Source organism: Pteronotus mesoamericanus, unplaced genomic scaffold (genome assembly GCF_021234165.1).
Source record: "Pteronotus mesoamericanus isolate MK-2021 breed Mesoamerican mustached bat unplaced genomic scaffold, CSHL_Meso_final contig_164, whole genome shotgun sequence".
NCBI classification, from domain to species: domain Eukaryota; kingdom Metazoa; phylum Chordata; class Mammalia; order Chiroptera; family Mormoopidae; genus Pteronotus; species Pteronotus mesoamericanus.
In genome coordinates, this window is record NW_026555065.1 from 16,076,249 (window position 1) to 16,092,793 (window position 16,545).

General features: G+C 33.9%; 1 protein-coding gene across 3 annotated transcripts in view; it reads left to right on the forward strand.

The window, feature by feature from the left end:
* Nucleotides 1-16,545, forward strand: part of GABPB1 (GA binding protein transcription factor subunit beta 1) — a 61,407-nt gene that overhangs the window by 26,461 nt on the left and 18,401 nt on the right. For all 3 annotated transcript variants that reach the window (XM_054565439.1, XM_054565438.1, XM_054565441.1), the window contains exons 2-6: nucleotides 5,196-5,303; nucleotides 9,567-9,734; nucleotides 11,343-11,537; nucleotides 12,581-12,692; nucleotides 13,068-13,181. In XM_054565439.1, coding sequence (XP_054421414.1) covers nucleotides 5,196-5,303; nucleotides 9,567-9,734; nucleotides 11,343-11,537; nucleotides 12,581-12,692; nucleotides 13,068-13,181 — 697 coding nt within the window. The remainder of the gene's footprint in view (nucleotides 1-5,195; nucleotides 5,304-9,566; nucleotides 9,735-11,342; nucleotides 11,538-12,580; nucleotides 12,693-13,067; nucleotides 13,182-16,545) is intronic.

The window sequence follows — 16,545 nt, forward strand, 5'->3', positions numbered from 1 at the left end:
GCTAAAATATAGGACAACCATCACTCAGAGCCATCAGAAATCGAGTTGAATGGAAGTTTGACAACTACAGAATTAAAGAAACCACATCCATCCAGACTGGTAGGAGGGGCTGAGACCTGGAATGGGCTGGTCCCACATCCATATGTGGTGGATAAAAATTTGGGAGGAACACATCAGGAGTGAGGAGTCCCAGCCCCACACCAGGACCCCCAGCCCAGGGTACCAGTGCCAGGAAAATAAGTCCCCAGAACTTCTGGCTGCAAAAACCAGTAGGGAATGAGTCAGTAGAAGATACTTCTGGAATTCCAAGCAGTTCCCCTTAATAAACCCACACATGGACTTACTCAGACTCACTCCCTCTGAGCTTCAGCACAAGTATAGCAGTTTGAAATGTACCAGGAGCATACAGGGAGGAACTGAAATGTTTGGCATCAAGGTGGGAGCTGGAGAACAGCTTTCTCCTATTGTTTTTAGAAGAAAATCTATCCAGTGTTGTAATGGATAATTCATCTAATGCAGTTTTTCTAAAAGAATGCCTTGTATTTCATTTTTTAAATTATATTTTATTGTTTATGACATTACAGTTATCCCCATTTTTTCCCCCTTTGGCCACTTCTACTCAGCGCCCGCCCCCCGCCCCCCCCGCCCCCCCGCCCCTCTTTCAGGCAATCCCCACACCTGAAGATTGCAAAAAAAAAAAAAAAAAAAGTCTCTGTACATGGGTCATGCATATATGTTCTCTGGAATACCGTATATCTTATTTTAAAATGTTGCAAATTTTTGCACTTCAAGTTGGTGCCTTCAAGATATTTCAAGAACAGCTCTGTTCAATAGAAATATAATGCAAGCCACATATTTAATTTAAAGTTTTCTAGTAGCCACATTAAAAAAAAGTCTGAAAGAAATAGGCAAAATTAACTTTTATAATGTGTTTTATTTAACCCCATATATCCAAAATATTACCATTTCAACATGTAAGCAATATAAAAACTATTAATGAGCTTTTCACATTCTTTTTGGTACTAAATCTTTAAAATATGCATTATACTTACACCTCATTTTGGACTAGCTACGTTTCAATAGTCAGTAGATTCTTTTGGCTAAGTGACTACTGTATTGGACAGCTCAATTCTAGGACATACTATTTTGAAACCTTTGAATTCAGTTTTATATCTTTATTTTCTAGAGATAGATACTGAAATACTGACAGATAAAGTGATATTTGCTTCAAAATAATATGTGTGCATGGGTAACGGGTTGGCCATAAATTGATAATATTGAAGCTTGGTGGTACCTCTCTGACAGTTCATTATACCATTACGTCTATTCTTGTATTTGCTCAACATTTTTCATAATAAAAAGTAAAAAACAGAGAGAGACTACAATATTCCATTATGATATATTTTAAATTTTTTTGTTTGCACTAGGGCATTGCAATTTTTCCTGATTTTACAACCTTACTGTTATAATATTTATGTTTCATATAGTTTCTTTGTGATAAATTATATAAGCGAAGTCACTAGGTCAAAGGTTATGAATATCTTAAAGGATTTTGGTTCACACATATGAGGAGGACCCCCAAAAATGAAATTATCTTCTGGAGAGCAGGCCCCTTGTATTCCCCTACTAGGTGAGTGTTCTAGGAACTCCTCGGTTTCGGTGTTAATATGCCAGGTTAGCTGGTGGTGTTGTGAGAGGCTGCCTCGATTTCAGTGAATTTTTTTTGAAGACTCATCATGTTTGTCCATTTCTTGATGGGTGATTTACGAGCCCATCTGCTCACACCACGGAGTGTTCTGCAGTTTTTGATCAAAAACAGCATGACCCGCATGTCCCACCCTTCCTATTCACCGGACCTCTCCCCTCTTCCCAAGCGACACTTTCTTTGTTTCTCTGGATGAAAAAAAGTCTTCAAAGGGAAATGTTTTGCGGATATGGAAGAGGTGAAACAAAAATTACAAAAGCACTTTTCAAAGGCATCAACATTGATGAGTTCAAAAACTGTTTTGAGCAGTGGAAAGAATATCTCAATAGGTGTATTGCATCAAAGGGAGTGTATTTTGAAAATGACTGAAGTTTAAACATGAAAGAATAAGTACCCAATTTTTTATAAATAAATTCCAGGGTTTTTTTGGGTCCCCCCTTGTAGTGCCAAATTGCTTGATGAAGAATTTTAGAAGAATTTTATTGAATTTATAATTGTATACTAGGAGTGATATTCAAAAGTTTCAATGAGACAATCAAGATTTACTATTAAGGATGTTATTATTGGATTACATTTTCTAAGTGTTTTTATCTATATTCATTTTTAAGAGTGTTAGTAGCAGTTCAAATGGAACTAGTTATGCTTTACAGTTTGATAGGGAGTTTTCATGTCCAGGAGATGCTATAACCTCACAACAGGTCTATGAGCTATGAATTACAGAAATTAAAAGCAAAATAGACTTTAAGCTTTAAAAATTTAATTATTTGTAATTCTTATCACCACTAGATGGCCCTCCCAGCATGTAATTTTGAGCAAACAGATTGTAGACATTTTGAAGTTCCACTGTAGCTCTTATTAAAATACATTTTAATTGGAGTTAAAAAATAATGCTTTGTGTCAGAACCCAATAAACTTCTTTAGGAGTAGTAAAGGAATTAAAAATGGAATTTATTACTGTGGATTTTTTGGTTGGTTTTCTCAAGATGAAAGGTAAACTATGTGACACTCAGTGCCATTACACATACTACATTTTCAGTAAGTATTTTTAACATTCATTAAAATGTACCGAATTGAATTATGTTGTTTATATGGTTTTCTTTAAATCTAATATTACTTTATCTATGAGGATTTAATGTGTAAACAGTGAACCAAGTAAATTGAGGGTTCTATCTGGAATGATTGTGCCCTTGGTCAATTTTGTTGTCTTAATGCAATTGAATTCCTCTAAGGGTAAGAGTTATTCTATGATGTATGTGGTTCCCCTCAGATGAGAAGTAGAAGTGAAATTGCTACATTTCGATATTTTCATTATTTTAAATTTTACTAATTACCACAGCAAGAAAATTAGAATACCTTTGATTTTGATCTTACTTGCTCTCATGTGTATTTTATTTTTAAGTAACTTTCAATCTTATTAGATCCATTGCTGCCTTTTTATAATAAATATTTTATATTGTGCCGTTTGCTAACTGCAAGTGAAAATCATAGTTAATATTACCAGTCAGCCTAATTTCAAAAATTATTATAATATCCTAATTTTAGTATACAGGAGAAATAGAAGGAAAGCAACGTATAATCAAGTGTGTATTTTACTGTATAAATATTCAAGTGGACTACACTAGGCCCAAGAGGTAGTCAAGTGGTTGCCACCTATGCATAGAATCATTCTGAATGTAATAGCTGTGAAAGCATGATTGATATGGTGTCTTTTTTTTTTTTTTAATATTGCTGATTCACATACCCAAATAGCATTGAGATTGCTGACATGATTTTCAGATTGGCGAACAACTCTTAGTAAATTTCTGAACAAAACAAACAGATTTATAGTATGGTTGTATTTCAGAAATTTTGAGATACATTAATAACTGTGGAAAATACATTTTATTTACATATTAAATTCCGGTCTTAGATATATTCAGTGGGATGTTTGAAATTTGTACCGAATATGTGGCAATTCTTTGCCTTAGCGGATTCTTCCTTGCATTGCTGGACCTCTGGTGTCCCTGGCACTTGCCCGTTAAAAGCTAGTAGAACTTTCACCCCACTGCTCCCTCCCTCCGTCAATCCCCAGAACACCTCTATATACAAAATGCCCTCTACCATTGAGAGCTACTGATTTAAAAGTATTCAGCTTCCTAATCTATTACACAGCTGTATTGCTCATGGAATTTTAAAACTACAGTAACTTAAGTATCCTAGGTACTTAAATATATGTTTTGAATAATTAAGATTATTGCAGAATTATGGGAGAAATGGATTTGTTCAAATTCATCATTGTTTCCTTGCAGTTCCTATAGGCAGATCAGTACATTTGCTATTTTAAGTCCTCGATATCCTGCATTTTCTTTATTTTTTTCCACTCTTTGTGTTTAGTAAGTCAGTAATATATAATTTTCCTTAATGTCAGCATTTCATTATTTAACTGTCTTACAATATAATTTGTCTCTTAAAAATCCACTTTTTAAATTAAGAAAATAAGATAGTAACATTGCAGAAACTTTGTAAACTGAAGGCAAAATTTCCCAAAACCATACCACCATTGTGCATAATTTGACATTCAAAAAATTAATTTTGTATCTTATCTTTTCACTTAAGAAGACAAAGCTTTTTATTCTTACTATTATAGAACTTCAAAGCAATTATTTTAAATTACTACATCTTATTCTACTAAATTTCACAATTTAACCATTTTCTTATCTTTAGATTGTTCACATTATAAAAATGGTTATATATAATATACAAGGGGGGGGTCCAAAAAAACTGGAATTATCCTCCAGAGGTTGGGCCTCTTGTAGTACAGGCGTTCCCCACTAGGCAAGTGTTCTACGAACCCATCTGTATCCGTGTACCAGCTGGCATTGTTTTGAGAGGCTGCACTCAGCTTCATTGAATTTCTTTTTGAAGACTGTTTCAAAGTGTTTTCCCATTTCATGATGGGTGATTTACCAGCGTACCTGCCCATACTGAGCTGAGTGGTCAGCAGTTTTTGACCAAAAAAACGGCATGACTCCCATGCCCCGCCCTCCCTATACACCCGATCTTGCTCCAAGTGACCCTTTTTTATTTCCCTTGATGAAAAACAGTCCTCAGAGGGAAATGTTTTGCCGTTGTGGAAAGAAGTGAAATAAAAACGGCAGAAGCACTCAAAGGCAGCAAAATTGATGAGTTCAAAAACTGTTTTTGAGCAGTAGAAAAAAATGTCTCTAAGTTTATTGGATCAATTGGAGAGTACTCCGAAGGTGACTGAAGTTTAAACATGGAAGAATAAATACACAATTTTTTATAAATACCAGATTTTTGGGTCCTCCCCCCTCGTGTGTAGATATATTTACATACATATTTACATTTAAAATGTATCGATAGATCTGTTTCTGTATATTTTTCTTTTTCATTCAGGATAGATATCAGAAGTGGGGTCATTTATTGGCTCAGTAGGCTCAGACATTTTTGTAACTTTTGGAGATTTTAAATTCATCTATGTTTTGTTTAGATGTCCCTGGTAGATTTGGGAAAGAAGCTTTTAGAAGCGGCACGAGCAGGTCAAGATGATGAAGTTCGTATTTTGATGGCAAATGGAGCTCCTTTTACTACAGACTGGGTAAAGAATGATTCTAATGTTGTGGGGGGTTTTTTTCCTTCTCATTTTTGAGTTTTTTCCAGATAAAAATTTAGTCAGTATTATGTTTATAAGTGGTAAAAATGTTCTTTTGCAGATTTGTTTGCAGCTTTAGAATTATAGCTGTTCTCTTAATGAAATGGTTTATATCATTTTTTTGATACTTAATAACCCTATCCAGATACTCTGCTCACAAAAGGGTTTTTCTTTTAAACTATGGAGTTCAGTAATGGAGGATGAATGTAAAATGTAGCTGCTTGTGATTTAATTTAAAGGTTTTATAAGTAGCCCAAGTACAATTTATAATTCAGGAAATAACATAAAGATTGGGATTAATGTTATAATTGCTTCTAAGAAGGAAAAAAAATGTTTGCATTTCAATTGATACTTGTAAGACTATTGAAAACATGTCTAAAGAGGAAGAAAGGAATGGGAGGTTCTTAGTAACTATAGAAGACAGTTGGGAGGAAGGCAAAAACTGTATTTAATTCTGGGGTTAAATCAAAAGGAATGATCTTGGGAATTCTAGGGACTAGCCATCTGGATTAACCCTTCTGTTGGTAACAACTAAAAATTCCAGATTTTTAATTTTGTTGGTTTTGGCTTACTTGTCTGGGGTTCTTTTTTACTTATTACCAAAAATTTCAAACATGTATCGACCCCTACATACTCTTTACTCAACTTCAAAAATTATCAAATCATGACGAAAGTTGTTTTTTTCTATGACCCCATTTACTTAATTTTGTTATACAATATTTTAAAGCAAATTCCAGGAATCATTTAATTTTCATCCAGAAATATTTTAACATCTGTCTTTAAAGATAAAGATTTTTTGATGAAACATTTTTAAAAATCTTAAGTATACTCTTGAGTTAGAAAATAGAGTATCAACCTGAAAAACTAAGTGAAAGCCAGAACCCAGAGAAATTTTACCCTAAGAACATTTGTTGGTTTTTCCACCTCACTGGCATGACTTACTGAAGGCAAAGAACTGAGGCTGCTCAGAGAGAGAAGTCTTCTAGGAGAGTCCCTCCCCATAATTCTGGAATCCCAAAGAGATGCACCTTCATTGCAAGGATAAACCAGAAACACCCCCTTCTTCTCTTACCTACTTCTGCCCCTGCCATTGTTGTTAGTTACTGCAAGGGAAATGAACTGACTTGAACCAAGGAACCAAATGGAGAAAGGAAAAACATTGGAGTAACAAGCTATTCCTTGCATACATTTGTGTCCTGAACTCATACTTGTGCATTCTGCAAAACCATAATCTGAAAAATGAATTTGAGGTGATATTTGGACTAGAGATTACCCTAGATTACTGGCAGAAGCAAATGAATATTTTTTTCTGAAGGAACCTACTCTCTATCCAGGCTTTATATTCACAAATGAAATTCTGAGGAAAATGAACAGTCAAAAGTAATTAAAGGGAACAAGGTGTTTTGAGCAGTAACCCACTGAACAACTGACAACAGAAGCAGACTTATAAGGTTTTGAGATAAGATTTTAATGAATTCGGAACAGCTGAAGACAAAATTAGGAAGCTGAAAGATATGAAAGAAACCCCATCCAGAATGCAACACAGAAAGCTGTCAGGAGTCATGAAAACTGGTGTGAGAAAGTCTAACATATATCTAATCATAAGTCCACAAGGAGAGTGAGAATAGGGATAAAATAATTTTAAGACCTGATGTCTTAAGATTTTTCCAGGACTGATGAAAGATGGCAGCTCATAGATTGTAGTGGCCCATCAAATCTTCACAAGATCAATAAAAAATCCAGATCTAGATACATCATAGTGGTAGCATATAGTACATCAAGACAGTAACATATAAGGAATTCCCATGGCAGTAACAAAAAGACAAGACAAAGAAGAATGGGCAAATGATTTGAGGTACTGCTTTACCAAAGAGAAAGTTCAAATTGCCAATAAACATGAAGAGATGCTCAACTATATTAGTAATTGGGTAAATGCAAAGTAAAATCATGAAATACCATTGTATGTCCACCAGATTAGCCAGTAAAAAAAAGTCTAGCAGTATCAAGCAGTGGTGAAGAGATGCGTGAAATGATATAAACATTTTGGAGGATAGTTTGGTAGTATCTAGTAAATTGGAACACGTGCATACCTATGATGTTGAACTTCTAAAAATATTCCCAAGAGAAACTCTTGTTCATGTACTTGAGACATGTATAAGATTGTTTTTAGCAGCCGCATTATTCATAGTAACAAAAAAATGGAAACAATCCAAATGTTCATCAGTAGATTGGTTAAATTAATTATGGCTTATTCATTCAGTAGAATATTAGAGAGCAAGGAAAATTAGTGAACCGCACATAAATTCACCCGTGTTGGTGAATCTCATGAACATACTGTTAAGCAAAAGAAGGTAAGTCAGAGAAATACATGCAGTATGATTCTATTTAAACAATGTTCAAAATAGGCTAAACCAAAGTTGTTATTTAGGGCTATATAAGTGATTTTTTAAAAAAACAAAGCAATGTTTATTACAAAATTCAAAATAGTAATTACCTCTGGGGAGGGGAGTGGCACATGGGAAGATTTTTGAATTGCTGGCAATGTTTTATTTCTGGACTATGATGGTTGTTTCACGAGATCTGTTGTTTGTTTTTTTTTAATTTCTTTAAACTACGTTATTGTGTGTGTGTGTTTGTGTGTGTGTGTGTGTGTGTGTGTGTGTGTGTATTCTTTATAATATTAACCAAAAAGATAAGTTCTCAAGAAGAAAAATATGCAAAGTAAACCCTATTAGATTGAGCAGAATCCATGGTTGGTAAATGAGCCATTGAGATACCTGATTAAAGATTAGAATTTATGAGTATAGAAAGAGCCAGTTATAAAAAATTATGCTAATGTATGGAGAGAGAAAGACTGTTAAAGAATCTTTTTTTTTTATCTTTTAGATCTTCTGTGAAAAATACAAGGCTTTTATTGATAACAAAATAATTATTCTCATGGTAAATGACTTGCATTTTTACCATATACTGAGAGCACATGCCTATCTTTGTATTATGACTTTTACTTGTAGTGTGACTTGAGGCAAATTGGTAACCTCTTTGTGCCTTAAGTTCTTTTTTCTTTTTCTTTTTAAGATTTTACTTATTTCTAGAGAGAGAGGAAGGGAGGGAGAGAAATATCAATGTGTGGTTGCCTCTCACATACCCCCAGCTGGAGACCAGGCCCATGACGCAGGCAGGTGCCCTGACTGGGAATTGAACTGGCAACCTTTTGGTTCGCAGGCCGGCAGTCAATCCACTCAGCCACATCAGCCAGGGCTAAGTTCTTTTACTGCCAAATGAGGATAGTAATAGTGCCTGTGTTATCAGATTAAATGATAATATGTATAAAGTTCTTAGAATAGTGCTTGCCATGGAAAGTGCTTAAACAAAGGCCTTAGCAGGTATTACTACCATAGAGGTCTCAGCAAATTTCATGTTCTAGTGAACTATCTTTGTTCTTTGGGACATCAGTGCCTTGGTAATTAGACTTTCTATGCCTCTAGATGCAGGTGATATAATAATTCTAGTTTTCATTTATTAAAGATTATGCCTCTGATAAGGCTCTTCTTCACTCACATTTTAGTGCTTCCTCTATATTTTGGGTTTAGTGTTAATCTAGTGGTTAGACCACATGGAATCAATTTTAGGAGAACTGAGCTCTGTTTTGTTTCTATCCTCTCGACACCTCAGATCAGATTTTTCTCTTGAAAAATGATTATGCGAACCCCTTTAAAAATATTGCTGAGGTATTTAATTAACCTATTTTTAAGTCCCTATTTTTAAGTTAACAGTTTAATATAAAAATGTACATGATTACATTTACTTGATAAATGAACTATATAGATGGAAAGAAGTTTTATGTGGTTGATAATGAGGAAAAGATTTCAATATATACTTTGAAAATTTTCTCAAACCCTAATTATCTCTAATTCCTGATGAAATTAATTTTGTTTAGGCTATTTTATCTAATTAAAAAATTGGTGAAGAAAGCAAGTTTGAGGTGAATGAATGACTGACTCTTCCTCTTCACTGAGAAATGTGTGGGAATTCTTGAAGGCCTCTATGAAGAGAGTGTCATTAAGCATAAATTATTTCTTTTGAGTTTTCAGTTACTGTGTAAACAGATAATATCTGTTTGCTGTATAAACAGAAAATATAAAACAGAAGGTAGTAATAGAGGTATGTTAAATGTGACTATAAATGTGGATTTCTTTTCTTGTGGTGTAGCTGGGAACTTCTCCACTTCACCTGGCAGCACAGTACGGGCATTACTCCACCACAGAAGTGCTACTTCGAGCTGGCGTAAGTAGGGATGCCAGGACCAAAGTGGATCGAACGCCCTTGCACATGGCAGCTTCTGAGGGCCATGCCAGCATAGTAGAGGTTTTGCTTAAGGTATGTGTTCTCTATTTTTGTACTCCTCTTTTGAAAGTAAATCCCCAGAGCCTTTATGGTTTTATAAGAGGTAGAAGGAAACTAGTTTTATTGAATGTCTACTTTTATTCCCTCCTGTTATCTTGTTTTTTGTGTGTAAGAATATCAAATGGAAATTACCTTAAAGTTTTCCTTTGCTGAGATAAAAACACTTGTTCTTGGTATATTCTTAGTTAAGCCAAACAGTTGATTTCTTTCTGCCATGGTGAGGAACTAGTTTTGTCTTACTTAAGAAACAGTTAAAATGCTCATGGGAAGGGATTATTAGGCTTGGATAATTAACAAATAAATAATGCAAATGGGAATTTTTCTTTAATTATTTAAATGCCAAAGAGAAAATTCTGAAACTGAGAATAATAAATTTAGATATTCTTAATCCTTTTTATTCCATCTTTTAGATCAGTGATTTCATCCAGCTGCAAGAATTTTTAAAACATGCAATACCTGACTATGTAGTCAGGAGCACTGACCTCTTTTCCCTTAGGTTGTCAAATTTAAAAATGAAAACAGCCAACACAACAATAGCCATCTGGTGTGAATGCCCTGTCTTGAACCATAGATATATAGGTCATATAATTGAGTTTTATCTTATTGGTCATGTTGTATAATAAGATTGCATCTGATTGGTTAGTTCTTGGTACCAAAATCCTTATATACAAACATTGGCACCTGATTTTTTAAAAAGTCATGTTGGTGTAAAAAGGGTAGATAATTACTGCTTTTTGTAAATCAATCAAAATTATACCATTTTTTTGTCAGATTGGCAAAAAATATATGTTATTTGGTGTGCCACAGAATTTTAGTAAAGTATGCCATAAGATGAAAAAGGTTGAAAATTTTTACTCTATATTAACCTGTCCAAAAGAAATATGATGTAAGCCACAAATGTGAATCACATGTAATTCTAGATTTTCTATTTGCTATCTTAAAAAAAGTAAAAAGTAATTTTAATAATATATTTTATTTAACCCAATAATACAAAAATATTATTCCACATGAAATTAATATAAAAATTACTAATGAGACATTTTGCATCCTTATTTTGGTGTTAAGTCTTCGAATTCCAGTGTGTTTTTAATCTAGAGCACATCTCTATTTGGACTAGCTGTATTTCAGGTGGTTAGCCACATGTGTCTAGTGGCTACCATATTGGACACTGTACCTCTAGATGGCTCCCTTTACATTCTTTATATTGCACTGGTTTTGAAAGCAAAGGATATTTTTGTGTAAATAAGGAACTAAAATTCAGAAGGATTTGGAAGGAATGCTCATAGTTTTCCTTCACTTCTTAATCTGTTCTAGCCCTTCATGCTCATAGCTGCGTGATTGTAAAAGTAACTGCTACACTCCTAAGAAATTAGAAGGAAAGCATTTGGGAAAGTCATCATGATAGAAAATTGGTTAAGTGACAGATGTGTGGTGATCCTGGAGCATATAGATTATTCAACGCGCAAAAAATTGTCAATTATGTTAGTAGCAAATTTCAAAAAGTGTAATGTTTAGTATTTTCATTTCAGGAATTTTTAATATTTCATATTTTTGAGATCTTATTTTGAAATATTTTTGTAGCATGGTGCTGATGTCAATGCAAAGGACATGTTAAAGATGACAGCTCTACATTGGGCCACAGAACACAATCATCAAGAGGTGGTGGAGCTTTTAATCAAATATGGTGCTGATGTACACACGCAAAGTAAATTTTGTAAAACTGCATTTGATATTTCAATAGACAATGGGAATGAAGATTTAGCAGAGATATTACAGGTAACTTTTGCTTTTAATTTAAGAACATAAATGAAAGGATCTCTGTCTAGTGGATGATTTGAACTATTTAGTTTGTAGCCTTTGTTATTTTGGACAGGCCATTTCCTCTTTTAGTTTATTCATCACTGTTCATTTTCCTGATTGTAAGATTATAGTGTTAGCATGTAACATTAGAATAAATAAGGTGATTACTTTCTTTGTTAGGTTCCTGAATTCTCCCTGTAGACATTTTATTCAATTAATTATTTTTGTTGCATACCATATGGTTTGGGATACCATATGGTGTTTCAAAGTCTGTTATACTTTTACCAGAAAACATGTTTTAGCAACCATAATAATGTCCCCTGAGTAATACAGTCTTTCTTATTCTGATCGTTTTTTTTTATTTCTCACCATCCTCAGAAAAATCTGTTTGTGAGCATGGTTTTATTTATGGCTTTGGGGCAAATTTTTCTAATAGCCAACATTACTTCTCTTTTTCTCCAGCTAGTCAACATTCATGGAAATTATCTTCTTTACTTACTACCTCTTCTCGCACATCTTATTCTTCCCAATAAAACTCTTCTCTAAGACCATCTGACTCCATTGAATTTCAGCTAGTTACTTAAAAGATACATTCAGAAAAATGAATTTTTCCAGGCCTCTTCTAACTCTTTTATTCTTAAGAGTACAGTTTGGAGGTTAGGGTGCAGATGTAGAACAATTAAATGGGAAAGGCAAGCTTTATATATGTAGTGTTATAGATGATTGAATATAGTAGAGGAAATAACTTGATTTAACTAATTTAATTTGTAGTCACAAGGCAGCAGCATATCTTTCAGCTGTGTGCTATAAGAGCCTTTGAGACCCGTTTCTCCTCTCTTGGGATTTTGCTGGAACTTAGGATATAAATTTATACCTCTGGTTTACCCCTCTGCTCTCAGTAGACCATAAATAAAGATATCCATTTATACTATATGATTCTTCTTAAATTACAGAATGTTATTTTATACATTGAAAGCCTGTGCTATATGTTCCTGAAAACGTGGTGATTTGTCCCCCAGATTGCTATGCAGAACCAAATCAACACAAACCCAGAGAGCCCTGACACTGTGACGATACATGCCGCCACACCGCAGTTCATCATCGGACCTGGCGGGGTGGTGAACCTAACAGGTCTGGTATCTTCAGAAAATTCATCCAAGTCAGCAGGTATTGAGATGCACATAGGATAGCTGTTGGGATTTTAAGCTTTAGTACATATTCATCCTTTTAAGAAAGGACAGTTGAAGAATGAGGGTAAGAATATTTCAGCTACCTTGGTTTCCTTTGGTATAATTGGCAAGAAACACAGATTTTTATGAGAAAATAATCTAAAGAGAGGTGATATTGCAAAACACTGCAATATTATCTTTCAAAACCGACTGCTATCCAAACTTGTTTTTCGCAAAACTGCTATTATCCAGGCTTCACTCAAGAGTCGAATAAAGCAAAACCGGGTATCAGATGAAGCTTTTTAAAAATTCACGTCTATTTTCTCTTTTCTCGTAGATGAAACAGGTGTGTCTGCTGTTCAGTTTGGAAACTCCTCCACATCAGTATTGGCTACATTAGCTGCCTTAGCTGAAGCATCTGCTCCCTTGTCCAATTCTTCAGAAACTCCAGGTGAGAAAAACAAGTCAAATGTATACATTAAGGAGATTTGGGAGGTAATATAAACGGCTGCAGTGGGCAGGGCTGAGATTATGGCCTTCTGAGGAGAATGCCACAGTGCAGCAAGGCATCAACTGCTCAGCTCTAACTGAGTAGAGTCATATGCTCAGCGTTACCAGATTCTGCTTTTTCATGGGAAGCTGAAAATTCAGATAAAAAGAATATTAAATCTTACCAATTAATTAAAATTTAATTAAAATTTAAAAACAAACTTGTGTGGTTCACAGAAAACATGTCTGTGTACCTGGTTGGCCTTTGTTTTACTAGTCTGTGACTTTTTGTATAAATAAAGTATGTAGGTAAAATACACAATATATGAATTTGTCTTTCTTACCTTTTTATTCTTGTCAATTTTATTAGAATGACATAAAATCTTAACGACTGACAGAACCAGGAATTAGCATTCTAAACCCACTATTAGGGGATGACAAATAGTATTAATAGCTGGTTTAGATAAAGTTTCCTTTTATACTTAACCAAAATAATTATTGCTATAATTATTGTGTAAATATTTTTTTGACTGGGAAATTAAAAATGAACTCCACAAAATTATTCTTATTACTGTACTTTAAACTGTTATGTTTGGACCAATGTTTATAAAATTAAAAATAGTTTGATGTCATTCATTATTTAAATTAGTGATTTTTCAAAGTGTGATGAACAATAAGAACAGCATGAACAACAAGAACAATTCATTGAATCCTATCTGTGTGTGCTATGCACTCTTGTAAATTTTTTACCTAATGATCTCATTTAATCCTCACTAAAAAGCTTGAAGGTAGATATTACTGGATATGATTCTTTAAGGTGCTGTTGTATTTTTTTCAGGGGGAGAAAACTTAACCTATCTCCTTCTTTATCTTTCTTTCACCCTTTTTCTACAAGCTAGTGATAATAAACGTTTATCCATTCTGCAGCTTCTTTAGCATCATGATGCTTGAATGTAAGCCTTTTATATTTGTCTTCAAATTTTCTGGATCACATTTGTCAGTTAGCAATTATGTGTGTCATCATATTGACATCCTGCTTTTATAACCTATGCCTAGATCTCTTTAGCATCTTTGGAATTACATAAGGATATCAAAGAAAATTAATTTCATTGGTGGTTTCTCTTTGGTTAAACTTGCAAATTTCTTGTCTTTATTTAAAGTATATATATATCTGAAAATTAAGTAACTTTTCCTGAAAGTCAGCTGAAAGTTTTGACATTTAGATCTTTGGTCCATGTATCATTCAGATCAACTTCTCTAATTTCTGCCTTTGAAAATGTTATGTGTGATCTAGTCTGAGAGAATTAGTAATTTCACTAGACTTTTACTGCATGTGGCTTACAATAATCAATGAGCACAGTAATTTTTTGTTTCAATGCTATATCATAGTGGAATCTTTTTGAAGATAACTTTAAGAACTTGAATTCAAGTTCAGGTGAGTACATTGCCACCAGTGTAAACACCTCAGCCAAGGTGCATAGTCAAATAACTTTGCATGTGCTCAGGCAAATTATTTATCTGCCTCTTGCTTCTCCAGTTTTTTTTTTAACATCAGTTGCCAGATTCATTCTCATTTTAGCAATATTTATATATTTTTTTCCAAGGACATCATAAGATAAGGAAATTAAAGTAGTACTCCCACTTTATATATGATGAAACTGAGGATTGTGAAGGTTAAATAATTTTGCCCAAAGTACCGTAGCTATTGAGAGGTAAAAAAGAGGTTTGTGCTCAACATCTGATTCCCAAGTTGTGTATCTGTGACCACTATGATATGCTGTCTTCTCTATGCAGTTTACCTTCTGGTGATCAGTGGACTGGTCTCTTCTGGAATATTTATAGATTAGTTTGTGATAGAAATATATACTTGTGTAATTACCATGTTGCCTTATATCACTGTTTTAACTTTTAGTTCTGAGGTGTGTTTGTTGAGGCAGTCTGTTGAAATAAATGTTCTCCTCTTTTGTCCTTTTTATTTTTTAAAAAGATTTTATTCAAGGAAGGGAGGGATAAAGGGAGAGAAACATCAATGTGTGGTTGCATCTCGCGTGTCCCCTACTGGGGACCTGGCCTGCAACCTAGGCATGTGCCCGGACTGGGAATTGAACCAGCAACTCTTTGGTTCACAAGCTGGTGCTCAGTCCACTGAGCCATCCCATCTAGGGCTGTCCTTTTTATTTTTTATTTTTATTTAAAAAATTTTTATTATATTTTGTTTTATTACCATTTAGCCCCCTTATATCTCCCTCCCCACTGCAATCACCGCACTGTGGTCCATGTCCATGAGTCCTCTTTTGCCCTTTTTCAGCAATCGAAGACCAAAATATAAGAACTATCAGTACACTAATTGGTACTGCTCATATTCTTTACTTTTACCAGCTAAGTAGTACACTAAACACATCTTCTGGATACCAAATAGCCAGAATGTAGCAGCAGATAGACAGCATTTGAAATGGAGGCTGGCTGGCTGACTGACTTGCCCTACCTATATAGAGAGGGAAGGTACTTGTAATAGTCTAGGATACCACCCACTTCACTTGGGGACTATAGCTTTAAATATCACCTTCATGATTACATTAGGGCCATCTTTCACATATAAAACAAATATTTTTTGTTTTGTTTGGCCTAGTCCCATTTTATTTTTATTTTTTTAATTTAATCTTTATTGTATTTTTTTTCAATTACCATGTTAGTCTGATGGGGACCTCATAAAGGACAGCAGTCTGTTACAATGCTTTCATTGTGAAACCAAATGATATCGCTGTCTTTTCTTGATACTACAAGCGAATGTAACTGCAGATTACTAAATACTTGATGATTAGAGAGTAGCATTGAATTGCATTTTTACTAGTGATTTTTTATGTAAATATTTTCAGTTTTATTCTTTCCTCATAAACCTTTATTTTCAAGTATTTAACTTATTTGATTAAATTTTTGTCTCCATGCATAGTTCTTTCATGATTCTTTATATAAGTATAGAAAAATAACTTGGTAAATCTCAATATACTCTAAAGAATTTGTTGCTAATGTTCATTTTTAATAAATGGTTTTGTTGGGAATTATATATTTCAGTTTCTGAGCCCCATAGGCCAATGCTAATGTGCATAGTTGTATTAAATAATCATTCACTCTACCTGTCTCTCGGCCAAGCCAAAAAAAGGTGATGAAATGATTTATAATAGCCATAAATTTAATTTGACATGCAATATAGAAAAATAATGATTAATACTTATTGGGTTCTTGCTATATGCTTGTTGCTGTGCCAAGTGCTTTACATGCATTATCTCATTTTGTTCTCCCAATAGTCATCTGAATTAAAATACTAT